Here is a 26,279-nt window from a genome sequence, read left to right as displayed (position 1 = left end):
AATATTTTAAGAGCAGTCTACACAGGTTTAAAAAACCCTTTCAGATTCATCTAGAGATGTCAACATTGAAATATACCTAAGATTTTCTTGTCCTCGTGCAATGCATGTAGAGTGGTCCGGCGGCGCAATGGTTAGTGCCTGTCACCAAGACTATGAAGACTGGGTGTCCTCTCATCTGCTCTTTCTCTGCATGTGACATCTGTTTACAGGACTGGCTGCCTTGCCGTGATATAACCTTAGTTGCTGGCTCGGCATAAAATACCAATTTCCTCCTCACATGCATGCATGCACACGAATACACCACAGTTCTTTATAGATTTATTACAAAGATCTGAGTAAATTGCAAAGTATTTTTCTGACAAATCACACCAGACAAAGATACCTAGAACATAAGATTTCCATCACCATCATATTTTGACAATAATACTATCATGTTAGTAAACAAAGCTTGTCAAGCAGAATGACACATGGGTCATTTTATAGCAAAACAGATGCTTGTAGGTCTGTAACCCATCTCTGTTTGCATTAAATGCAGTTAATAATTGTCTTTTTTTATATTATTGGCCTAATATTCTTGCTTCTTTTTCTCCCTAAATATATCATATTTTGTCCTTGATATTTTGGGTATTTTTTTATTCTTCCCTAACATTTGGAGTATGGTTGTCTTTGTAAATCACAAATCTTGTAAAGTGTTTTAGAAGGGTCTCTCTCCTGTGTCAGTTTGTCTTGTTTAATGCCGTATCTATGACCTTGGTTTTTTATTTTTAAGAGACTATCTCTGATCTGTGTATTCAGTTTTCTCCCCATAGTACTTCTCTGATTCTGTCAAAGTGAGCACACATCAAATAAGCTTTACCACTATTGTAGACATGATTTATCAATACTATTATTTCTGAAATTTGGATGGATGTAACCCCCTGAAACATTCCAGTAACTCGTGACTAATAATGTAACCAAGAATGCACTCCATAAGGTGTTACACTTCTGCCTGATACACAATACCTCTACTTCTAGCAGTGTATAAATTTTTGGGAAAAAATGCAAACATGCACACTTCCTTCTATATTGTAATAACCAAGATCAGGAACAATGTCGACATTAAAGGGCTTCTGATGCCTTGACTTTTAGGGTTACTTAGGCATCATCAAAATTTGACCACAGTATACTGGCACATGTACACTTATTAGAGATATACAATTTATACACTGAAATATGTTACCAGGAAAAGCTTCTATTACATAATGAAGCTCATTAATGCAAACTGATCTGATAAAGCAGTTACAGACAGGTATATCCACCAGGGACATGTAGGCACAAATCCTGTAGACACCAAACTGCACACTATAACAATGGCCAATGCTAGTTAGTGCAAGATATAAATGAAACTAGATGCGACCAAATATCTCCGATCTGTTAAAAATCTTTGTTACACCAAACTTCCTTCAAAAACAAACAAACTGAACAACAAAATGTCATGGTAAGCAAGTGACAACAACTACTAATTGAGAGGATACAGTTTTTCTTGTATACATTGTAAGTGAAATTAAATGAATTGTGGTGTTACACCACAACCAAGAAATGGATGGAGGGAAAAGTATCCCCAGCAGCTGACATCCATTTGCTGGTCCAAAACACAAAAAGCTAATTGAACACAAGAAGACTATGCCTAAATGTGTGGACATGAGATGCAAGAAACAGTTAATGTCACTGGTGCTCTTCTTACATGAGTGAGAGAACAGAAACAAGCTTCTCAAATCTGACTGGCTCCTGATATTTACACACAGAATCTACAGTGTTAACACACATGGCCACAGGGCTTACACACACAGTCCACAGTGTTTATATGTGTAACTTCTATGGTAATTAATAATGTCTACAGTATTTCTGCCAGTCAGCAGTTGTAGCAAATTCAAGTGATAATGATACAAAACTGCTGTTGCATGCTGTGACAGTCTTTTACCACTCTCTGACATGTCACTGAAGGTCTGACACAGACTACAAATTAAAGAATTTAAAGAAAACTCAAGTCTGAAAGAAAGACCTCAAGCAGAGTATGTGAGCCATCACTAAAAATTGCTAACAAAGAAATAGCTAAGCTAATGTCAGAAAAAACTCATATCTGGCCATTTAAATCACGAATCATAACAAGTTTATGCTCACTGCTGCTAATTAATATCTCTTAAATACACTTTTTCTGAGTCCCCTCCATCAACACCAACTAATACTCTGCACCTTGATAAATAAAATTAGCAAAAATGTTTATACAGAAATGATGTTACTTATAGTTCTAAAACACATATGACAATAATAAAGGGATTCTTATGGTTTTTACTCTTTCCACTTACATGAATCAGGATCTGTCTTTGACTACAATTCATTTTGTTTTTCTTATCTCAATCTTCTTGTAAAGTTCACTGAGCTTGCTTTCAAACATGGAAAGCATGATACAAAAGGAGCATTTTGATTACATATTATTATCAGACAAAATATTTTCACAAAATACTGTTCACTAACTTCTGATGATACAAATCAACACAAAGCCATGGAACAAGATTATTTTAAATAAACATTAAATGACCTTTAAAGCGGTTTACCTTTGAGATTTTGCAAAAGGTCCAAAAGTTAGGTTATTTCAACAGCAAAGTATCTAAAGTATTTTTTTTAAAAAGTTACAGAAACAAGAGCTCAGAGAAAGAATATGAACAAGCAGCAAAAGCACAGAAATTCTATACTGGCACTGGTGAGGATAAGTACTGTTGGTAGCCAAGCATTTTACAATGGTCAGACATCATCAACATCGCAGCATACTTTAGTAAAGCAAGAGAAGGAGATTCAGCTTTATGATGATAATCATTCCACAACATGAAAATGCTCTGGACTGTATGCTTAAAATACAAGAGCGGTAGGACAATATATCACAGAGATTACAATATCACATCAATGCACGTCTTCTCTTGAGCTCTCTGAGGAGACCTAGACATCAGATCACTCAAACAAGCATGGCTTTCTTTTAAAGGTTTCATTTAGGCCTAATTGTCCAGAACACTGTAGGATTCCCCGCTATTTTCGGAATAAAAGCATACGCTGGGAACATGTCCGTCCCACAAAAGTGGCATACTCTCTTACGCTGTCTGCATCATTTGTACCAGGATTTATAGAGCAATACACTTCATATGGCATTATCTCCCCTTCATAGAGAACCAGCACCCGATCCAGATCAATGTCACCTTCTGAGTCTTCTGAAATGAATAAACAAATTAAACATGTAACAATGAATTTCTCCTGCTCAGGTTTCTCCTACATCTTGACAGCACTTTTTTGTAACCCCTTGCTCCAAAAAAAAAAAAAGATTCAATGGACCTTCCAAAAATATTTATCTACACATATATCTTGATATCAGTTTGCCTGTCTCTGTTTCTCTTCATGCATCATTTGCACTAGTTAAGGGAAGCTATTCTTCAGAAATTGTGGACCACCTATGATAAATTAATGTATTTTGTGTGTTTTATTGATTTTATTAGGCATAACACATAGTCCACTGTTAACCAAAGCATAGGCATATAAATGTTTACACCCCGCAGCGAACATGTCAAACGCAAGACTTGTAAGCATAAAGCGCTGATTGTGAAAGATGGCTGCCAGAGATTATCTGCTTCCTTCTACCTTTGCCAGTATCCTCTAGTCGGGCATAGCGGCTGATGTCTAGTTTAGGAACACATTTCTCAATGGGAATCCAGGTGTATGTTTCTGGGCACAGCAGCTGTGAAGGGACGAACTGGCCCTGTGAAGAAGTGAGAAAAAAAGGCAAGGACTGTTCTCATTATCAGACACTTTCACAAGTAGCTTAACGTTGTTTATGATCAGAAAGTTGCACAGCTAATGGTAAATCACAGTAAGGGGTCAGAGGTGAGGGTGGGGGAATGGGAAACTAAATGTCAAGAAATGAGTCCCAGCTGGTAACAAACAAAAATATCTGCATATCCTACTAATCACTACACAATGTTTTAAAACCTACCTTTAATAACTATTATTAATTCATAAATTCAATAAACTTTTTATGCACATGTGATCTGATCTACTCACACCTAGAGATTAGGAGTGAAACGTGTTTGTCCTTGTCATATAAAGTGTCTGTAGATATCAAGACCATAACCTGTCCTTATTATATTTATTATTTGTAACTAGGGTGAAAGTGGTGGTTCTGACAGGAGACATTGTTTAATGATGATTAAATGGTGTTTAAATTGCATCACACATGCAAACCAGTAAAACTCTTGAGAAACTGGAGATCAGGGGAGCTCTGTCCTCTTGACCTGCAATTTGGTGCCTTCAAATCCTGCGGAGCTAAGAACAAGACAAAATAAGGCCGTGCTCTCATACCAACCTTGTATCGCATTTTAGGACAGGAGTGGATGTAGAAACCCATATAGTAGAACCGAAGCTGTGGTGCCACCTTTTGCATCTCTCGAACAAATGCTATCTCCCTGCAATGGGCAAAACCATCCAGATGAGCCCCCACACCAACATAGATAAGTTCACACAAATAATGAATTTGTTTCAGGGTTTTGCACAAATAATCTTCCATGTTGCAAGGTACAAGCTTCAAAAAATTTTAGAACAATATGATATAATGATAGTAATTTGTAGTTGTAATACCAACATAGGTTGTACTCTCTGTGAACATAAACAAACATAACATACAGTGGATGGCAATATACATAAAGAGACACTGAACAACATAAAGATGAGACAGAGTGCACGAATCTGATGAGGAGCAAAGGTTTCGGGCAGGAGTGTGGACAGACAAGATTTCAGTAAAGTAGTGGGGGGAGGCTCCTTCAAAGAATCCATAGCATAGAGTTGAGAGCTGGTAGTCTTTTCTAAGCTTTAACAAGTAACCAATGAAAAGAGTGAAGAAGTGGTGTGAGATTTGCGAGTGCGGAAAACAAGATGAGCAGCTGAGTTGTGGACTATATGAAGTTTATCAATGAGGTGCTGTGGACAGCCAGCAGGAAGAGAGTCGCAGTAGTCTAGTTTAGACAGAATAAGCAGATGAGAATTGTAGTGGTTGAGATGGACAGAGTATGGTGAGTAGCACTGATCTTCTGGAGCTCACAGGATGCAGGACAACAGATATCAGAAAAATGTGATGTCAAGAGACATGTCAGCAGACATTATGTAACCTAAGTTGTCCTTAAGTTACAAAAGGAACATCGGCATCACCTGCCCAAACAGAGAAATTGGCAGTAATTGGTAAACTCTGGCTCTCCTTTTTTTGAAAAAATAAGAGCTTCTGTTTTATAATCAAAGTTTTTTGAAAGCCAAAGGAAAATGAAACATATGTTAATGTTGTTCATTCATATCACAAATTTTCGCTGCTTTTTTTTAATTGAAAAATATCAAAGTCTTCTCACGTGATATGCACGACTTGTGTAGTGTTGCATAACTATCTACTTGAGTTGATGATGAACATGACAGTATGTACCTCAGTGCAGAGTATGTCCCTAAAGATAAGAAGGCATAGTCTGGGTCGTAGTAGAGGTAGACAGATGACAGGCAGAAAGGCAGTATGTCCACCACCCCTACAGCAATGATCTTCCCATCCAGAATGTACTGCTGGTGGAATGAGCCATAGCCATGGGTCAGGCCATGCTCTCCAGGTGCTGGCATCAGGGCCTGGAAAAATAAATGCAGGCTAGGAAGCAGTTGTTCACGTGCATGAAGACAATACACTAGCATGCATTCTCTCACCTCAACCATAAGGATTAACAAATAGCAAGAAATCACAAAAATAAATAGGCATTTAAATAAAGCCAATTATAATTAACATTTCTGTTTTTTAAATTTATTTTAATTTCTGCAAAATATACATCCTTCGAAACTCAAAACTAATTTCCTACTTTGTACTATTAATTTCATTGGAAGTTCTCAGAAAACGAATTTATTTTGACAGTTCTAAACATTTTCATCTTATAACTCCGTGAAAATAAGAAATGTCAAATAAACTGATCACACTGACTCTATAGCATTGTGGTTTCAGGGGTGATGTTGCCACTATGCTGTACGAAAAACTTCCTCTGTTTGCAAAATTTCAAGCAATGAATATCAAACAAGTGTTTGCATAAGAGAAGCGATAATTAAACTTTTTAACATTATATTAAATGCAACAACAAATTAAAACTGATGTAATATCAAACTACCAGGAATAGGATCCATTAAGCAAGCTTCCATACATATTACCTCTTTGAGATAATGATAAAAGATAAGGCTGATATCACTTAGCAAGTTCTCTAGTTTAAGGCACTAGATGCTTTTGTACAACTGGAACTTTAAAGGCCAGATAATTTCTTTGAAAGGCAAAGGAGAATAAATATATTCTCTGCATATAGAATGCCTACAAAATTTTGATACACCTCCTTCATCTTCAATGATTCAGCTACACATATATGTGGCGCTAATCGAAAGCAACAGAGAGTGTATTTGCACCTGTGATTAGCTGTCACCTAGCAATAACCATGCCTCCCATAAACCTCACTGGCTATGAAACTACCACTGTAAGAGTGAGCGAGGAGAGGAATGAGATATGGATGTAGCAATCAAAGCAATCAAAGCAATCCTTTGATCCCTGGTAGGTCAGCAACCTATTTGCTTCTTTCTCTCCCTCTCTCTGACTGTTTTTGTCAGGTAAAATAAATAAATATTCAATATTGTTCTACCCAGCAAGATGGTCAAACTCCAGCTAATTCTTTCCATCTTTACAGTAGCATTTATACTCATAAAGAAAAATCGTCTTTTCTCGTTTAAAAGCATGCACAATACGTAAACCAACAAACAACCCAGGAAATATGTAAGCAGTTGTGGACAGAAGCTGTGAGTAATCACCTCTAGCGGCGAATTGACCAGAAATTCACAGAAGCTATTTTTACTGCACTCCGCAGCACTCTCCTTGTGAATGGCCATCTGGTACTTCATAAAAACCTTGTGTGTTTCCTTGAAGGAGAAGCGGTACCCATCAGACGGAGGGCTTGTGCGCACTAACTTTACCTAAGAATAGAAAAACAAAAATACAGACAAGAAGGTGAGAAGAGGATTGTGACCCATTTACCTGAAGTGGTGATTCAACAAGGAATCGTGTGTATTGCTTCAGGTTGGGCTTTTCAGGTGGGTCCTTGTGAACCACAGTCTGGTATTTGTGGTACACCCTATGTGCCGCAAAATTAGAAGCCACAAAATCCTGACTTTTGGGATTTGACCGAACCAGTTTCACCTGAAAGCCGAACATATAAACATGCTACAAGCTTAAAGAACATGCATACATACACACATTCACAGTCTACATAGATCACAGCATTGACAGAACACCAGGATGAAGCATCAAGCATACATCTTACCAGCAAGGGTACAGTTTACATGGTTTAACATTCATTTGTTACATGTAAAGTGAGAGACTCCTTGCATGTTGCATGCGCAAAATAAGATTTCTACTGCTAACACCATAGTAAAGGTTATGAGATTTCTCACAAATTGGAGTACTATAAATACACATCAAGGCGCCCTGCATAGCTCTTACAAATTTGATTGAAAATGCTCTTTAGAGCTTGCAACATTTTTCATAAGGAACAGAGGTCATCATAATGACATGAAATTTCAATGAAAGGCACGAGTGACGGTTGAATACAGATGAAAGGTAGTTGGACAAATCAATACATACAGCTGAAGTTACTAATTACATAGATTTACAAGGGTACTTATGAACTACAAGGGTACTATACAAATACAAATGGTTTTTGTTGACTGGGAATTTCTGCAGTAGTAGCAAACAAAAGGATGGCCACAATAACAACAATGAGCAAACACTTCGAAACAAATAAAAATTATTATACATTCTGAAGCACAAAAATAATACTACACTATGAGACCAACAAAAATCTTCATGCACAGAAGCAAGATGCACCCATCATTCATTTATCTTGAGTGGTGGTGAGCAGTCAGACATGAAACAACCAGTCCACTCCTTCACATCTGCAAAGCAGTTCTTACTCTGCCCATCTCAGTATCCAGTCTTATAAGGTGTCATGCTGGGTCACATGGCCACACCAGACAACTTGTGCTGCTTTACTCTTGCAAGGAGTTCCTGGTGTCCCACAAGGGTGGGGACCATGTTCCATACAAAGTCATTGACATCTGGCCATTACTGCTAATATCCCAAGATGAACCTTGTTTCCCTACATTCACGCATACATATGCTCTCATTTATGTGCACACATAAACAATCATATATATCTGTACACTCAAGAGGCAGTGTTACATTGGGGTTCGAAACGTATTTCATAGAGTGACACATGTTTCATATCTCAGTAATTATTTTAACCATTCTTAAGGTGAAACACTTGAATGGGAACGAAGCTAACTGCTTGGTATTGTTAACCCTAACCCTAACCAAAGTAGGTAATGCTTGAGTTCTCCATATGCCATATCTGATGGTGTGCAGACTGGAACATTTAAAAACTTTTAACAGGCAAAAAGGCGCAGTTTTTCAACTGGGCTATTATCCTCCACAATATTTCAGCTGCATATAAAAGAACAGGTTGAACAATTTAAAAAAGGTTTTGGCATATTATCAAACCTTTTGAATGCTTTTACAACATAATGATAATGGGAAATCCTATATTTCTTGTGTTGATAACAGGACCCTCTGATATGTGTTATGCAGTTGATCATCGTATGATGAAAGAGGACTTGCAGTATTAGTAAGTACAAAGATTTGACCAGTTGTAGCTTGATTCAGAGTTTAATGTTTATTAACCCCTCCTCCATCCCCAGCTGACCAGTTTGCCACCTTGTTTTACCTTGCTGTACTTGCATATGACACAAGTGTCGCTTTGCCATAGGCAGTATTTGTTCATTGCTGTTGGAGATTGTTTTGTGTTATTGTCTTGTGAAAGTTCTGGCCAATCAGCCCCTGAGCCTGGCAGCCTAAGGCAATTGTTTTCTTTGTTGAAATGCATGTGTTGTGAGAAGCAATATGTTCTGACACAAACCCAAAGCCCCTTCATGTCTCCCATGTCAAGAGTAAACCACAATCAAAGTGGAATCACAAACAAATGTAAACGAAGTGTTCCTCCCAACACACAGAACAGCACCATCACAACTATCACAGCACCTACCTCCAGTTGATGAGCTGGATTTTCTGCTCGTTGAGGTTCATTCAGAAAGTCTTCCAGCGCCTTGGGTGGTTTGGTCTTGTTCTGTAAAAGTTTCCAAGACATTTGTACTGCAGTTGTCTGTTTCAAGCACTCACTACAGATAACATACTACAGCACATCTCACACAAGAGGGCTTCTCAATAGTCCAAGTACACTGTCCTCATGCCTGTCTTCTGCAAATCAGTTTACAAAATTCTGAAGCCCACTTTTAAGGTGATACAAAAAGCATACCAAAATAATTAAAGTATGCAATTTCTGACACAAGAAAGGTATTACTTCATCCTGTACAAAGGGAAAAAAACCCAGGTGAATATCCTCAAGAGAGTGGTGTCTGCATATTCTTTTTCATAATAAAGATACTCATTATCCTAAATTACTCTGCAGATCTTGAAGGAGAAACTGTATATGATTAAGCAAAAAGTTGTTCTGACAGAATTACTTTATAACATTCAGAAAACAACTGTTATCTTGTGCCATATAGCAATCTTCTCACCAAGGAAACAAATGGTTTTGACTGAGCTTCACAAATAATTTACACAGGTTTGCGATGAAACAGAAACTCTACATATTTCAACAAAAATTAACAAAGTTTAATTGTATGTCTTTACATAGAAAAAATTAGTATACTGTATAGAAACGAGATAATATTTGTTATTCTGCTTCATCCTTAGCTGAAAGAAATCTGTGTTCAAATTATTTTGCTGTTTCTACATCATGATACAGGTTTTTAATATTCTAATTCTAATAACTGTTACTATTATGTGACATCAGCCAGGGAACTCAGCATTGCTCTGGTATTTCAGTCTGTAGACCCTTCCAACTGTGATTTGGTTGTTAACGTTCAATCTGCTGTTTGAGTCACATGAGTGGCTTAAGTGTAATGAAATAGTGACACACCAATATTCTTGTACTTTCTCCACTATTATTATCCCTTTTAAAAAAAGAAAAAGGGGCTTGTGTTAATTATTAATATCCCAGCTTAAGCTGCAAAGACATTTGTGACTGAGACTTGTCCACATCAACACGTGTTCAAATCAGTGTCTAGCCAAGGTAGTCTTTCTCATTATGCACAATGATTCCCCACCAACTCAAAAACTTTGCATTGTATTGGAGCAAAGAGCAAAGAGTTTCATTTTGGAACCAACCAACAATGTAAAAAAATATGGAATATAAAATTTAAAAATAAACATGCTCCCAAAACCCCCATCCCAGCCAAACACGGCCAGTGATCTCTCCACAGACGAAAATAATCTACTACATTTGGTGAAGATTGGACAAATGGTGTGGATTAATGCACGTGCAGACATTTCTACATTCTGCTTTATTTATGATTGTCCCCTCTTGACTGTACCTTGCTACTGATGATAGAAACTGGTGCCTTTCCTGTCTTATGCTCTTTGTGTTCCAAGCGAATAAGTTTGGCTTTCCTACAAGGGGGTTTACTCTTGTCTGCCCCACAGCCTGTTACACAATATCAATAGAAGAAAAACAATATATCTCTCTCCCAATTATTAAAGTACTACAGCATAATTACATAACAATAACACAATATTCCCTAAAGTTATAGCTACAATATCATGTAACATTATCTTCTTATGGCAACAGTATAACTTAAGCTCTTATTACATCAACTAAAACAAAATATATCTTGTTTCTTTTTTTGTTTTAGAGTCTTTCGTGCTTACTTTGCTTAAGTTGTTAACCACACTTCTAAAATAGAGTTCCTTTTTGTCTTCTTAACCACCCATCCTTCCCACACCCAAAACAAAAACAAAAAACACACACACAAACCATATGCTCACCTGGTTTTGGTGAAGACTTCAGGGTTTTCCCTTTTCTTTGTCCTGAGGTTTGTGTTAGTATGAAATTCTCAGAACTGCTGCCAGTGCTTTCTGGCTGACTCGTCATTCTCAAAGATGATGATGTCGACAACAAAGAGTTCTTGGCAGGTGCAGTTCTTTCACTCTTGACATCGTTGGTAGTGAGAGATAAATCTACTGGTTTCTTTGGTTCTATAAAGTTATCTCCTGATGGACCTTCCGCCACCACATTCTGGCTATCTTCCCCTTGTCCAGTGCTCTCCCCTGGCCTCTGACCCGTGATGAGGAACCGGTTCACTCTTTTAATTACTTTTTTTTGTGACTTTGACAACTGGAAATTGACAGCATCACACCGAATAGCATATTGGGGGCAGCATGTAACTTTCATTGTTGGCTTGTAGCTGTACTTTCCACTCCTGCAGAGCAAAGAAAACTGCCAGTTATGAAAAGTGCTCAAGAAAAGCATTAGCACTTTTAAAGCCTTTTTGAAAGCAACCAGCATGTACCAGAATTCCTAACATCAGCTGAAATTTGCACAAAATACTGAATCAAATGTATACTTGTATGTTTCCTCTACACATATGTTTCAAACACTTTTTCTTATTTAAAAAAAAAGGCAGAGTGACTGAAGCGGCAATATTAGCACAAATTTATTCTTTGCTAATATGGAATTATGAAACAAACAAGCACAGCTCTCACATAGACATGAATTAGTACAAGCTACACAATGCCAAGAACAAACTGAGGGGTGAGGCATAAATGAAGAAATGATATATACTAATGCTTCTCTAAGAATCAAGAGAACCAAGGTGATACACCACTGCAGCAAGACTTAACTCTATGGATTTAAAAACAACTAAAAATGTGTAATTTGAGAACCAAGGTGATGGGCCAATGCAGCAAGATCAATCCTTTGCTGAAGACACACCAGCTGTTCTCCTTCTCAGGCACACACTGCTATACAGAGTGTCCAAGATTGTATTTTTGACATTAGACTAAGGATGACCCACAACGTTAAAACTAAATGACGAAAAAACAGAAGCTTAAATTTGTTCAAAGAGGAGAGTCAGAGTTTGCCCTTCATTGCCTGTCTCTGTTTGGGTAGGCGATGCTGATGTTTCTTTTGTTACTTCAACATGTAACTTAGGTTACATAATGTCTGCTGACATGTCTCTGAATGAACACGTTTCTCACATCTTTCATTCTGCATACTATGAGCTCCGGAAGATTCACCATACTCTGTCCATCTCAACCACTAAAATTCTCATCTGCTCATTTGTTCTGTCGAAACTAAACTACTGCAACTCTCTTCTTACTGGCTGTCCACAGGATCTTATTGATAAGCTTCATAAAGTACAGACCTCAGCTACTTGTCTTGTTTTCAGGACTTGAAATGTGAACATGTCACACCATTTCTTCCCTCTCTTCGTTGGCTACCAGTTAAAGCTAGAATAGACTACCAGCTCTCAACTCTATGCTACGGATTCTTTGAAGGCTCCTCCCCTCACTACTTTACTGAAGTCTTGTCTGTCCACACTCCTGCCCGAAACCTTGGCTCCTCATCAGACTCCTGCATTCTATCCTCCCTCCCACAAAGACAGTCACATACGGACAATGGACTACTCCCTCTGTGCTGCTAAGCAGTGGAACTCTCTTCCACATAACATTCGCCACTCGGACTCCAAGGCTACATTCACACGCTCTCTGAAAACATATCTGTTCACTAAGTACTATCCCTGAATTACTATTCTTAACTCCCTGGCAATACTGTCTGTCATGCTAACCATCATGCAGGGCTTCTGCTTACGCAAAAAATTGTGTACAGTACGCATTAAAAGTTCGGAGGACCCCTTCAATTTTCGTCAATGGGGTCCCCTTCAAATTTGGGCGAAGAACAGGGACCCTTTAAAAATCTGAAGAAGGGGTCCCTGGGACCCCAAAGAATTTAGCCTTAGCAGAAGCCCTGATCATGTAACGACTCCATCTTACACTATTTCTGATATCTACATCCCTTCATCCACTGTTTTACCTTCTACTCTTGTACCTCATCTTTATGTTGTTCAGTTTGTCTATACATACCTCCCTCTCCACTGGCTGTTATCTTTCATTATTCAATATTGGTCTGTGCAGAGAGTGCGATCTATTTTGGTCGTGATGCTGCGCATTATAAGTTCCCATTATTATTATTATTTAATTTCACTTTGAAAATGGCATGGATTTAGCATATAACTCATAATTTGTAAGATTGTGTATTTTTCTGTTTTTTTAATACTTTTGCTAATTGTGTATTGGGGAATTTGCATATTGAGAATTCATGTATGGGGTATGGGGGTGAGTGGGGATTACTGAACTGGGAAATTTAGCTGAAGACATTTCTAGTAAATATACCCGTGTGTGAGAGTGCATGTGTATAATTGTATGTGTGTATGTGAGAGAGATAGAGGAATAGTACAAGGTACCTTTTATAAACATATAAATTAGCAATAGTAAAATGCAGTGCTTTGGCTGGAATGCATTGCTCAATAAATACTGAGATTGAATAATCAGTCATCAACGTTACTGAAAACTCTATTAAATGGTAAAACATATATCTCTCCCACACACACCCCCCAATGGGGACTGACAGCATTCATCTGACACTTTTATTGGACTTAGCAGCAGTCTTGCACTCTAAAGACCAGAAACTCACCGTCTCCAGCCTCTGTCAATAAGGTCCTGATAGTCTTGTACTGTCATCACATGAGCCCACATGCCTGTAGGCGGAAGATTGAAAGATAGAGGAAAGAGTGTCAAACTCAAGATATTGGCTGTTACAATTAACACTTATCTCTTCATTTCATAAATAAATTTGTTCCTGCCAACTTCCCATCAATATGACACTTTAGCTTTATGCTTAATTTGTGACAGTTGGAATAACAGTTTGTGCTAAGTGCAGTAGCTGCACTATGTTAAGTGCGAGGTTGGGGGTGAGCAGGCCACATCCTGTTGCAGTACCAAGTAGAGTGTGGGCATTGCGCACAGCATGCTGCTAAATGGCATCATAAAATGCCTGTTTTCCTAAGTAAATATGCACACCTGCTAAAGGTTTTAACATAAAGAACATCAACTAATACTCAACAAAAAGTTATGGTAAGATGTGCACCATTGCAAGTAGAATTTGACAATAGTTTTCAATTATAAAATAATAATGCTAATAAAATTAACACTTGTGTAGTGCTCTACCACAAAGCTAAGACTATGCTCTGAGCACTAATCAAATACATTTACGATATAAATAGCAGAGATTATACAACAAATAAACACAACAAATGCTACAGCTATTATGGAGCAATAGCTAGCATGAAACGTGCTCAACAACTCCAGATGTTTCTTGAACAAATGTGTTTAAAGGGCACTTTTGGATGACTATCATTTGCTGGTGGAGTATCACACGAGGGAGGGGTTCCAGCAAGTTGATGCTGAATGGACAAAGGTATTTACCAAAGATTTTTATTCTACTTTTGGAAATGGAAATGAGGTCAGCATCAACAGAAGTATGAAGATGCCTGCTAGAAGTAGTGAGCTAGAAATTCCGAGAAGTAAGAAGAAGAAGCAAACAATTAAAAACGCACAGGAAGTCAATGGAGAATATGATGAGGTTTTGCATGGTCCCCTTTGCATGCTGTAGTATGAGTTAGCTTCAGAGTTTTGAGGCTGTGGAATTTGATGAGAAGATTTAGACCACAGCAGGAAAAGTGAATGTATCAAGTTGTGATAAAGACACAGATAAGGATATGGGCAGGTCAAATGGAAAGATACCCACAGACTGCACTGTGCAGTGCAAAGTAGGCAACTCTGCTGATGTTAATAACTTAGATATAGTGATGTAACACTGCCCTGATATAGAAAACCCTCTATCCCAATGGTTGTAGTTTTCTTGTTTGATATTTACAAAGCTTTCTCCATATGCTGCAATGTTGTTTTACTTTTAAAAATGTGTTTGCACATACAAAAGGAATAGCTTAATATATTAAAAAAATCTCTGTTTTGAGTACACTAGTCATTTTGGGTACAGGATAGTCCCATCCTAAATCCCATCCTTCTACACAGACTTTATGAAGCAATCTTAAGCAGCTGATGAGGGCTTTTCCTAGAATGCATAGCCTGTAGTTTTTGACACTTCAAATGATCTTGACATACACACTTCTAGTTCCATCATATCATGAAGTTAAAATCAGTTGATAAACCATCAAGAATAAGATTGTCAAAATAAGTCATGCTGGTGTTAAAATAGTCCTTACTCTGTTTAGTGAAAGTGATCATCTGGGAGGAAGAGTGCTATATGAGCAACTCCCACAAAGGTTTGACCTCTTTTAAAACACTGTCAGCAAATTTTTTACGAAAGTCATGTCAATGAAATAAAATTAGTCATTTCTTATCAATTTTTATGTGCTCAGCATGATCATGACAATCAAAGAGTGAAATTAGCTCTAGTTTTCTTTTGTAATCTGCTATAATTATTGTGTACATCACGAAATGCACGCTAATAGCAACTGACCTCTGGTTAATACCTGTACAAAATCAAGTCATAGACTACATCTGAGATTTCTTTTCCTTTCTCTTGTACAGTTGTTCGGTAGCATCTCTGGGGAGTGTCTAGCAGTAGTCAGTCAGCATGGCAGTAGACAGTTTTCCCTGCTATCTTTTTTCCATCGCTGTGATATTTTGATGAAAACATTTGCCATGTTCATCACTAACCATACCACAGTTGTCAGCCAAGTTTCTGATACTGTATCAGCATGTCTTCTACTAGTTCCTTGTAGTTTTCTGCCCTAAAATTCCCAAGAAAATTTGTAAACACTATGCCAAAAGCATTCCATGCTTGTTTCACATCACCCTGCTGCGGACTGTTGAAGCGGTCATCTTTGAAGAGCTTTCAAATCTGAGGAACCATAGAAACTCCCTCTTTAATCTTTTCCTTACTGAAATGGGAATGGTAATAACAAACCAAGGCTTAGCAAGTTTTTCTTGAGTATTGAATAAACTTTTGTCTCTTTTCAGGAAAGTTGTGAAGGAATGTTGGGGTCCACCTTAAATCATGCAGTGAGGGTCATGCTGTGTTGTTTTCAATAGTTAGCTCAGTCTTAGAATGGTCTGAAGGGGAAGATAAGAGGCTAAACAACTACCCATTTATTTTATAATATATCATTTTCTGCATAAAGAACTCGATCCTCACATTATATTCTTTATTATTTGTTTGTTTGTTTTTTGTTTAGCTTCTACGAGAAAGTATCATCCTGAGGCCATAGATGCTGACATGCAGGAATACCTGTCATTGGGTGGCTGGTGCTAGATGAGCCAGTGTGGCAGGATGAAGAGGTCCGAGCAAAATAAATTGATATGGAGGAAGAGGTGAAAGATGAGTAGTGTGTGTGTGTATCTTAAGTATCTGCGTCTCGTGTCCATTTCTCGCGTATCTTGATTGTTACAGCGTTATTAAAAGGGGCAATGTTAATAGTCTCTCTGGAAGTGAGCGAGACACACTCTGGGGCGAATCGAAAGACCTATTTAATTATTGTTTTCCTTGACGACTGAAATGATTGCATATGGTACAAAAATGTGGTAAACAATGACGTCAAACAAAGCAATACAAACAACTACTGACTGACCGTGTGAATAATTTGTGTCGGGTGACCCACAATATCCGCAACGATAGCGTTCATGTTCTGCAAAGTATTCAACGATGCTGCGCTCTCGCCTCGCCATCTTGTCTGTCAGTCGATGACGAGTGTCCGTCACAACCAAGGGAGGCAATCACCCCTCAACCAAGGGAGAGCACTTTACCACATCAAAATGGCGCTGCCGAGTAAGACATTGTCTGCTGCGTGTAGACAATTTTCTCTTCTGTGTCGCAGATTTGTCGGAACTACTGCAGTCAGGAGCGTTCACTTCAGCTATGTTCCAGATACACCTGACCCTAAACACGGTACGAAATTTGAATGCTAGCTGCAATTTTTCAAAACTGAAATCGAGGAATGGTTTGATACAACGCTGATTAAAAGTAGAATTAAGTACACGTTGTATTATGGTTAGGAATATAATATTTATTATGAGTGATGGATTTTAATTTACAGTTTATATTATTTACTTTCAACACTTCATCAGAGCCAGTTGGAAAAATGCTCTTTCTTTTTCATCTCTGAATCTGTCACACAGGGAAAGTGAGAGAACTTTGGGATAACAATCTGAGGATAGACTAGTTGGATGATGACCAGGACTTCACAAAAAAAAAATAATAATAATGAAATTTAAGGGTTTACTGTGAGTAGTGATGAGATTGGAGGTGGCTGATGAGGCCTATCCAGCCTGCAAGAGTTAATGGGAGGAAACCTTTCTGTGCTGGGTTCTGGTAACAACTCTGCTACTGACATCATAGATCACATTCCTCACAAAACAAATAAAATCACACCTGTAATGAGCTATTGACATCATACATTAAATTCTTCACAAAACAAAATCATACCTAATGTTTATGAACTCACGTTGCACTGTTAGCAGTTAGTAAAGATTTTTTCCCCTCGTGGAAAGGAATATCCTGAGTTTTTACTTTGAAATACAGTGCATAAGGAATGGTGTTGGAAATTTCAAAATTCTGGTGGATGATGAGGGATTTCTGCCTCCATACATTATTTCATTAAACATATAATTTTTTGGCTATAACAAAAAAAAAAACAAAAAACCCTTGTCTTGTTTAGGAGTTTAAACTTTGTCTTGAAGTAATCATATTTTAACAATTGCTCAGTTTGTTTGTTTATTAGGGTTTTTTTTTAATAAGCATTTTTATGGAGTAGACTGCAGATGTTCACATCCTTGTTGTAGAGAGATAGGGTTATTTCTCTGATAAGCTTTAAAGAATATCTACTACTATTACAAATTTTAGGGATTCGCTGAATCAGTGACTGACATTAGATGACAGTTTCACTGAACCTTTCATTTAAGCATTCTGGACTGTGTTAATTAAAAAAAAAAAAGATTAAAAAATCTCAAACAGTGAAAAACTGAATGAAAGTTCATCATAGAAATTAGCATAAATCAGAATTAAACCATACTGCATTTTTCCTGCAGGTAGCACAACTCGCATGAACTTGTTTCAGTCCATCACCAGTGCTCTTGATGTCTGCCTTGGAAAGGACCCTACAGCAGGTTTGCTGCTTCTTCAGGTTGTTTAAATAGATTGGCTAGTGCACTGAAATTTGAAAATAAGTTAACTACAGAGTAAGTGAGTGGGCAATCTCCATATTCTGACAAGAGCTTTTTTGGTTAACCAGAGCATCGGTCTGTATGTCCAAACTGAAACAAAAGCACAGTTGGTTTGTTTATGGCTTGTGATGCATTAATATATTATGAAATTTAAGAACAATAAATGTGTTGTAAATGATCAGTGGATGAGTGTAGGATGCCAGTAAACTGTGCATTAAATAACTTATATTTACAGCCACAGTTCTAATGTCGACTTTCCCACATTTCATGAAGGATAGTTGCAGTTTGTTCCATACATCTGAAACAGACCCTTATCCTTTACCTGCCACATTTAGCTGGAATAACATTTAGCCCAAGTTCTCTGTAATGCCAACAAAGTCACTAATGACATTCGTGGCACCTGTTTACAGGTCTGGCTGCTTTGCCATGATATAGCCTTAGTTGCGGGTTTGTGGTAAAATACCAATACAATAAATAATGATAGAAGTTCAGACTTTTCCCCCTTCAATTGTTTTGCATATTATTTTACAATGACATTAATACAAAACTTGACAGAAATATTAATGATAGTTTATGGGTGTTTGTTTAGTAAGGCAGTATTGTGATTAAATTTAATTTTCAAATTTGCAGTTATCTTTGGTGAAGATGTTGCATTTGGTGGAGTTTTTCGCTGCACTGTGGGGCTTCGAGATAAATATGGTGAGATTTAGGTGGTTGTTTATACTTTTGATGTGATTTTGAGATATTTGCTTGTTTTTACTGTGGAGATGTATTTATCTTTTGCTACAATATTGACAGAAAATCCTCAAGTAACTTGAAGGCTCTCCAGCTGAAAACCCTATGGAAATAACACTTAGGCCTCATTGGTAATTTAAAGGATTACCAGATTAGTGACAGATATCACATTCAAAAGACTTTTTTCATTTCTGTTATTAATGCCTTGAACACAAAATCACAAGAAGAAACACGAATATCGAGAAATTAAACGAATTAAATACACAATTAAAAAATGATTTCCTCACCTATTCAAATCTCCATTTGGGCCTAGGACTTGTGTGATGTCAGCACTGAAGGCATCATGGTTGATATAAGCTGCCCAGAAAATACTAAATCTGGAAAGCCCAAGTGCAGATATGGAAACTGTATAATGCATAGGAAAACAGTGACAGAATGAGTGTTCATATGTTCCTAAAGGATTCATGAAGACATGAAAAGACAATAAGCTTAGTGTGCGCAGAGCTGAGTTCACTGCACCTGCTTTGTCATGTGCAAATGCCACTTTGCCCTGAATGTAACCCAGTAATGTACACACTGAATAAGAGGGTACCACAAAGCATCTTCATCCAGGCCTGCCTTTTCGGTCCAACAACATGGAAAAGTTGCATGAACACCTGAAATTATCTCAATAAATGAACTCTATATTCAACTTTTTGTTGATACAGGGGAAGCACGAGTGTTCAACAGTCCTTTGAGTGAACAGGGAATTGTGGCATTTGGCATTGGCATGGCTATTGCTGGCTCCACAGCAATTGCAGAAATACAGTTTGCTGACTACATCTTTCCTGCATTTGACCAGGTAAGGGAAATACCACATTATTGTGGCTCGGTTTTATACTCGGGGAAAACTGAGCTATGGCTCTTAGCCTCTTAAATGGTATCATCTATAAAGCGTCGTAGTTTAATTATCAATAGTGCAGATTACATAGTCGTATTTGCATTTTTTGAAAAAATATAACTGACCGGTTTTCTGATTTTTTTTCTGAACACTGGTTTGCTATTTCGCAAAAAGAAATGTATTTTATTTAGCATCCTGCTTGAGCATTATTGCATATTATTATTATTAATAGTAATAGCTGCTGTTGATTTTGTTTGCTGAGGGTTCTGATGTTTGACAGGCAAGTGTTTTGAAAAGATGTTTTTACGCAGAGAGTATGTCACAGATGACTGTAATGAACTGAAAGTAAGGTAGAATCTTTTTGTTCTCTAAGCTTCGTAATGAAGCAGCAATGTTTAGGTACCGAACAGGGAACCAGTTTGACTGTGGGCGCTTGACAGTGCGTGCACCATGCATGGCTGTTGGACATGGTGCACTGTACCACTCACAGAGTGTGGAAGCTTTTTTTGGACACTGCCCAGGGCTCAAGGTGAGTTCATTACCCTGGACACTTTATCACATAATTGTCACTAGAAGTATGTTTTATGCGGTAAAACCAACTTGAATTGATGTTTTCACACACAGATGTGCCACCATACCAGAATTGGGATTGTACATGACTTCCAGATGTCCTTTGCATAACATCAGCATTAGAAGTACATGTGAAAGTCACTTCATGTGTACCAAACATTTTCTTTTATTGCAGCCTTTGCCATTTATCTTAAATGTTAAATTTTTTGCATGATACATCATAAAACAACAGGGCACATCCTTACCAAAACAAATGTCTCGCATTTCGATCTGTGTAGAAAGTGGCCATACCAGTTTAACATGTTACAGCAAAGCCAGTAACAAAGTTGCAGTACATAGAATCACAGAAAGAAGATACTGTTATTCTAATGTTATTCTTACACTATATTTCAAGGTTTTTAAACATGCTGTTTGAATACCATTTTATTTAAACTTAGTCATTTGGTTATTGTTATTTTTTTGCCAGACTATAAACACTACATGCTTTCATGCAATTAATTCACACCAAAAAAAATTAGACATTGTTTTCTTTCTGCATAAAATGTTAATGCACCAAAATATATGTTCACTACTAAAATAATTGTGCATTCCCATAAAGAAAGAATGCTGCTTGCAAAAGGAAATCTTTAAATTGCATGCTATATACGCTTTTATTTGAGGTAAGGTTGAGACTTTATTAACAAGAGACGAACCCAGAGCAGACTACCTGATAGTTTTTTTTAAATTTTGAATATTAAGAGGAAAATTAAAGCATGTCACAAGCGTGGTAAGATAATTTTCAATGCTGCTATTATAATTAAGTAGAATGCTATATATTAAGAAAGCAAAACGTTTTCAGTGTATTAGTAGCATCAGTCTTTACCAACATATATGTATATGTGTGCATGTTTTGGCAGTTGGATCAGTGAGTGAGGGCAGAGAGTAAACGAATGATTGAATTGAAGGATCAGAGTGGGAGTTTTTAAAAGTTAAAAATATGTATCTTCATATATTGATGTGCAATATGTAATACATTTGAAATACATTGTAGTGAAAATAATGCATAGAATAAAACTGGGTAGTCAAAAGATGCTGATGCTGTGGCATCTGGAAGATAGAGAGTTGAAACATAAGTTGATGTTATGGTAACTATAACCTCAAGGTATTAAGGGTTGGACATGACTGAAGGATTAGATAAAAATGTTAGGAAAGTGAATTTTTTGATTGCACTGAACATGCATGTACATACCTTAGGTCCATGCCCATGTATATATTTAACATTTAATTCACAGTCGCAAGGAAGTAAAGAGACTAAAAACTGTAGATGTCGTTATCTGACCTCATGCTGACAGGTGGTCATTCCACGAGGACCTATCCAGGCCAAAGGCCTGCTTCTGAGTTGCATTCGTGATGAAAACCCCTGCATCTTTTTTGAGCCCAAGATCTTGTACAGAGCTGCTATAGAGGAAGTTCCTACTGGAGACTATGAGCTGCCTCTCAGCAAGGCCAGTGTTTTGTTGGAAGGTGTGTTGGCTGATTGACTTGCTGACAGTGCTACTTGGCTATGAGAATTATGCTTTGGTATTAAGGCTAACAATTTGACATGGCTTTTATTTGTACAGGCTAACTCAGTGATAACATTTGTTATGGAGGCTAAATTCATGACATAACCTACCTGACAAACAAGCTCAACAATACCTCATGAAGAATGCATTTTTTGTTTAATTGATGACAACTTGTTATCAGGTTTAGCCTTATAGTCTGTCTCCTCAAGCTGCTGCTGTGCTACAGGTTCTGATGTGACGTTGATTGGCTGGGGGACACAGGTGCACGTGCTACGGGAAGTGGCAGCCATGGCACAGGACAAACTAAACGTCTCTTGTGAGCTGATTGACCTCTGCACCATCCTGCCATGGGACAAAGACACTGTGCTTGCAGTAAGCTTCTAGCATCCAGGATGTGTGCACACACGTCATTATGAATAGAGTATGAATGTATGGAGTTATTTGCAGTTGGCATGTGCTTGTGTCTGTAAAAATGTTCAGCTTATTTGAGGAGGAGGAAAGATTGGACCCGAGGCCAGGAGAGATCAGTCAAAGGGACATAAGAATGCTGTACACTGTAGTTAGAGCTGTCAAATCCTTCGCAGACCTGACAAATTTTTCTGTTAAAGGACTTTGGTGGACATGTTTATCACTACCGCTAAAAAGCTTTTTCAAGGCTAACTTGATCCATGTTGTGAATGATTAAGAATCTTATCTGTGTAACAGAGATTATCTTAACAATTTTATCTTCTTTTTTTTTTTATTGTATTGATAGTCTGCAGCAAAAACAGGGCGTGTGTTGATAAGTCACGAAGCTCCTGTCACAATGGGATTTGGTGCAGAGCTGGCAGCCACCATTCAGGTATGTAGGATCATTCTTATATTGATAACATACCACGAATCATGGTGGCCTTATTTAAGTGTTCGGGATTATCTTTGCCCTGATAAAATAGAAATGCTAGCTTTCACTTACATTTAGTATGTGCTGCGTATGATTTGGGATTATTTTTTTAGCTCCAAAACATATCTTGCCAAAAAAGCATACCAAAACACTTGCACTAGATCACATTTCTAAATGCTATAACCTGTGTATAATGCATCATCAGCAGTGTAGAGAACTTAAAGGTGGCGACAGAAATGTACATGAGGGAGAAGTGGGGTATGTGTTAATGTGTGTGTGACTGTGCCTGCCAGTGTGCATGCATTTGTGTGCTCATACAAACAGTAAATTGAGGAACACATTAGACATAATATATTTTGTCATCAACAAGCATGACCCAGAGAAGGGATCTGTATGCTGACTTTCTGTGTCAGACGTTAAAGTGATTTTTTGTTTTAGTGATGTAGCATTGCTATCCATGCTTATTATATTGTTCATGAATGTGTTGCTCCTATATACCTGAATGCATTTATGCTTTGTGTGAATGCGTTGATCCTTTGTACCTTAGTGATTTCATAATATTCCTGTTTTTGTTCAACAGAGTGAATGTTTTCTGAACCTGGAGGCACCCATTGAGCGAGTGTGTGGCTATGACACGCCCTTTCCTCATGTGTTTGAGCCTTTTTACATGCCGGACAAGTGGCGCTGCCTTGAGGCTGTCAAAAGACTTGTCAATTTTTAGCCACCATTGTTTCCTATTGGCTCCAAGAGAAGCTGAGAAAGTATAGTACCATCGATGTAAGAGGGACAATTGCAGAGAGCTGCACAATTCTTTAAGATTTAAGATCTTGTATTACAGCTGGTATTAGCAATTTACTTTTTAAAATGTGCAGTATGTAAAAGATTTTGATGGGCCTTTTTTGTTTTCATTTGTATCTAGATCTAAATGAAATTTAAATAGTTTTCAATTTTCACTTGCATTGTGAAGCAGTGAACTTGCTGTGATATGGATGAAAAGAAAAAAGTTGTGAGATAATCTCTTAAAATTATGACGTTGACAATAGATTTTGGCAGATGATTGGGAGCTTGGTTCTGAACATATGGCATCAGGTAGAATTTCTATTTTTGTGACATGGTATCGTCATATTTCGTAGGTTTTATGTTAAAAAGAATGATATTTGACATTTTAGATCTACGGGTACACTGTGAGTACATGTGCGTGTATGTTCACACGTGCGTGCGAGCTGTGGGTGAATGTATAGGTGTGTTGTGTGTGTCCAGCTTGTCTGGTATGAATGACCAGACAAAATTTTCTATCAAACATATGTATTTTTTTTAAGTGCTGATATGCTAATGGCATACAGAAGTAAACTAATTAGTTTGAATTCTGTTGTTATATTTTACTAGATTATATTACAAAACATGTTTAGAAGTCAGTTCTCTATGTTAACTCAGTGAATACCGGTGACATATTGCATGAGCCTGGCAGCTGTTGTGTTAACTTGGAGTGACCAACGGCTGCATGATAACTAGAGCTACAATCCAGGTCCAGTATATTGATAGTTTCAGCTGTTGATGCTGAACTGAGGATACATTTTCCAAGTGAAAATTTTTTCAAATCTTTCAAATAAAAGTGGGGTTAGAAGGGAGCTTAGAGCAAGGAAATAAAATAAATGCAAGTCTTGCATAGATGAAGGAAAGGGGCGTGAATCCAAGAATCAATGAATCAAACCAAACTTGCACATATGCATGTCTACTGGTACGTCATTTAAAAAAAAAAATTCTCTTTAGTTTAATAAATCATGCCTGTTAAGTGTAGTTTCTGTGTGATTCAGAGTACACAAAAAAGTCTTCTAAATGAATGTACAAATTTATTATTATTTTTGTTTTTTCACGATCTGTTAATAAAATTACCATCCCCACTTGTTTTCACTTAATGAAAAACAAAGGGGAATCACTGATATAAGTTAACCTTCATTGATGGCAGTGTTAAGCACAAATCAATCAACCAATCCCCCTTGATTAGCAGATATGCTTGGCCATAGCTACAACAACAATGTATTTGTATTTTGTTTTGTTGTTGATTATTAACAGTTTGGTTAACCTGATAATGATTCTAGATTTAAATGCTCCTTATGGTTTTTTTAAACATATTTTTACGTGATTAAACAGGTTATTTGGAAATGTATGCCCATCATGTGACCTCATAACTCTTTCTCAAGTGAGGAGAACATGACTATAGACTTTGAAATGAAAACAAAACCATATTAAGAATCTCTTCATTGTATGATCATTTAATGAAGTGTATTTCACCTTGTGTGTTTTTGTATTTGAAAGTGTATATGTGTATGAATTTATGTACCTGTAGAAAAAGAAGAGATGGGATGAATTTATGTACCTGTAGAAAAAGAAGAGATGGGTCATGGCCAAAAACAATTTTAACTTGCAGAAACCAACGTGCGCGCGAGGGGAGACACCTGCCCGTGAAGTCTCCAAATCCCTGAGTTCTCTCCTCTTCCCACATAGCTTCGTTGCTCATGAGCTACAGCGGTCTCTCTCTCTGTCGTACACTTGCGCACGCGCTGTGAAGATAGCAGTAGTGACCCAGGAGCTACCTGTTGCTCACAATATGACACCAGCATTCAATCTCTTATCAGTATAGGTGTGAAGTGTCAGATGATCGGTCTTGAGTGCAGGTAGTTTACTAGTGAACCACCTGAGCGTGAAGTGGAGCAGTGTACTGGTAGATTACGTTCTGCTTTGTTAACCGTTCCTTTTCTTTTGTAATTTCTCCCAATCACGACAGTTTCAACAAATTTAAAATGATTTATTGAGTAAAAATAGGGAGGAACAACGGCTTTCGGACCCGAACCCCAACACAGCCGAAAACAAGGGAACCGCGTATTTTTAGTAGTTTTTTTTTTTAAGGAAAGGCGCGCAAACCAGCCAGTTTGATACCTGCGTGACGTATAGTATAACCCTAACCAACACACAAACATCTGCCAGTGAATTCTGTAGGAAGGTAAGAAAGATGGCTATCGCCCTCACACAAGGTGGCCCCCATAGGTGAGATTTCTAGTACTTTCCTACCACGGTAAAGTCATGGGACTACCTTTGCATATTTATTTATAAATATAAGTAAACAGCTACGTGCAGCTGGCTGTGTTATGCCAGTTTATGAAATGATTGAAGATGCTCCTCTACAGTGATATGGCTGCTTGTTTGTCTTTGTATGTCATACATGCAAGAAGTCATCATCATTATTTTCTATTTAACTGTCTCTAAAAGCTGTTCTGAGAACAACGATAACTAAAATCACTTTCGTGGGATGGGACCAAAGCCATACAGAGCACAAAGCAAAAGTGTTTGTGTGCCCACTAAAACAGTCCATTTTACTTCCATTTTGACAGCCGGCGTCTTCATTTC

General features: G+C 37.6%; 2 protein-coding genes across 7 annotated transcripts; one reads left to right on the top strand and one right to left on the bottom strand.

The window, feature by feature from the left end:
* Positions 1 to 305: 305 nt before the first annotated feature.
* LOC112565559 (arginyl-tRNA--protein transferase 1-like) lies at positions 306 to 16,806 on the bottom strand. Of its 4 annotated transcripts, none has more exons than XM_025241070.1 (10): positions 16,675 to 16,806; positions 13,716 to 13,779; positions 11,009 to 11,442; positions 10,558 to 10,667; positions 9,168 to 9,248; positions 7,106 to 7,267; positions 5,486 to 5,676; positions 4,385 to 4,484; positions 3,664 to 3,781; positions 306 to 3,239 (listed from the first exon to the last, which is right to left on the bottom strand). In XM_025241070.1, the coding sequence occupies exons 1-10, from the start codon at positions 16,769 to 16,771 to the stop codon at positions 3,061 to 3,063; spliced, it is 1,536 nt and encodes a 511-aa protein (XP_025096855.1). In that variant the 5' UTR covers positions 16,772 to 16,806; the 3' UTR covers positions 306 to 3,060. The 4 variants fall into 4 exon arrangements, with proteins under 4 accessions (XP_025096855.1, XP_025096854.1, XP_025096856.1 ...); XM_025241069.1 differs by lacking the exon at positions 7,106 to 7,267 and adding an exon at positions 6,883 to 7,044; XM_025241071.1 differs by lacking the exon at positions 7,106 to 7,267 and adding an exon at positions 6,883 to 7,044 and having other exon boundaries at positions 306 to 3,236.
* On the top strand, positions 16,332 to 25,170 carry LOC112565560 (2-oxoisovalerate dehydrogenase subunit beta, mitochondrial-like). Of its 3 annotated transcripts, none has more exons than XM_025241073.1 (10): positions 16,332 to 16,417; positions 16,921 to 16,991; positions 18,131 to 18,208; positions 18,896 to 18,964; positions 19,708 to 19,841; positions 20,254 to 20,409; positions 21,782 to 21,953; positions 22,221 to 22,366; positions 22,749 to 22,835; positions 23,455 to 25,170. In XM_025241073.1, the coding sequence occupies exons 1-10, from the start codon at positions 16,359 to 16,361 to the stop codon at positions 23,593 to 23,595; spliced, it is 1,113 nt and encodes a 370-aa protein (XP_025096858.1). In that variant the 5' UTR covers positions 16,332 to 16,358; the 3' UTR covers positions 23,596 to 25,170. The 3 variants fall into 3 exon arrangements, with proteins under 3 accessions (XP_025096858.1, XP_025096859.1, XP_025096861.1); XM_025241074.1 differs by having other exon boundaries at positions 16,362 to 16,384; XM_025241076.1 differs by lacking the exon at positions 16,332 to 16,417 and having other exon boundaries at positions 16,829 to 16,991.
* Positions 25,171 to 26,279: the final 1,109 nt, after the last annotated feature.

The sequence above is a fragment of the Pomacea canaliculata genome, linkage group LG6, assembly GCF_003073045.1.
Source record: "Pomacea canaliculata isolate SZHN2017 linkage group LG6, ASM307304v1, whole genome shotgun sequence".
Taxonomy (NCBI): Eukaryota; Metazoa; Mollusca; class Gastropoda; order Architaenioglossa; family Ampullariidae; genus Pomacea; species Pomacea canaliculata.
The sequence above is the reverse complement of the archived record's forward strand: the minus strand, read 5'-3'. Positions and strand labels throughout refer to the sequence as shown.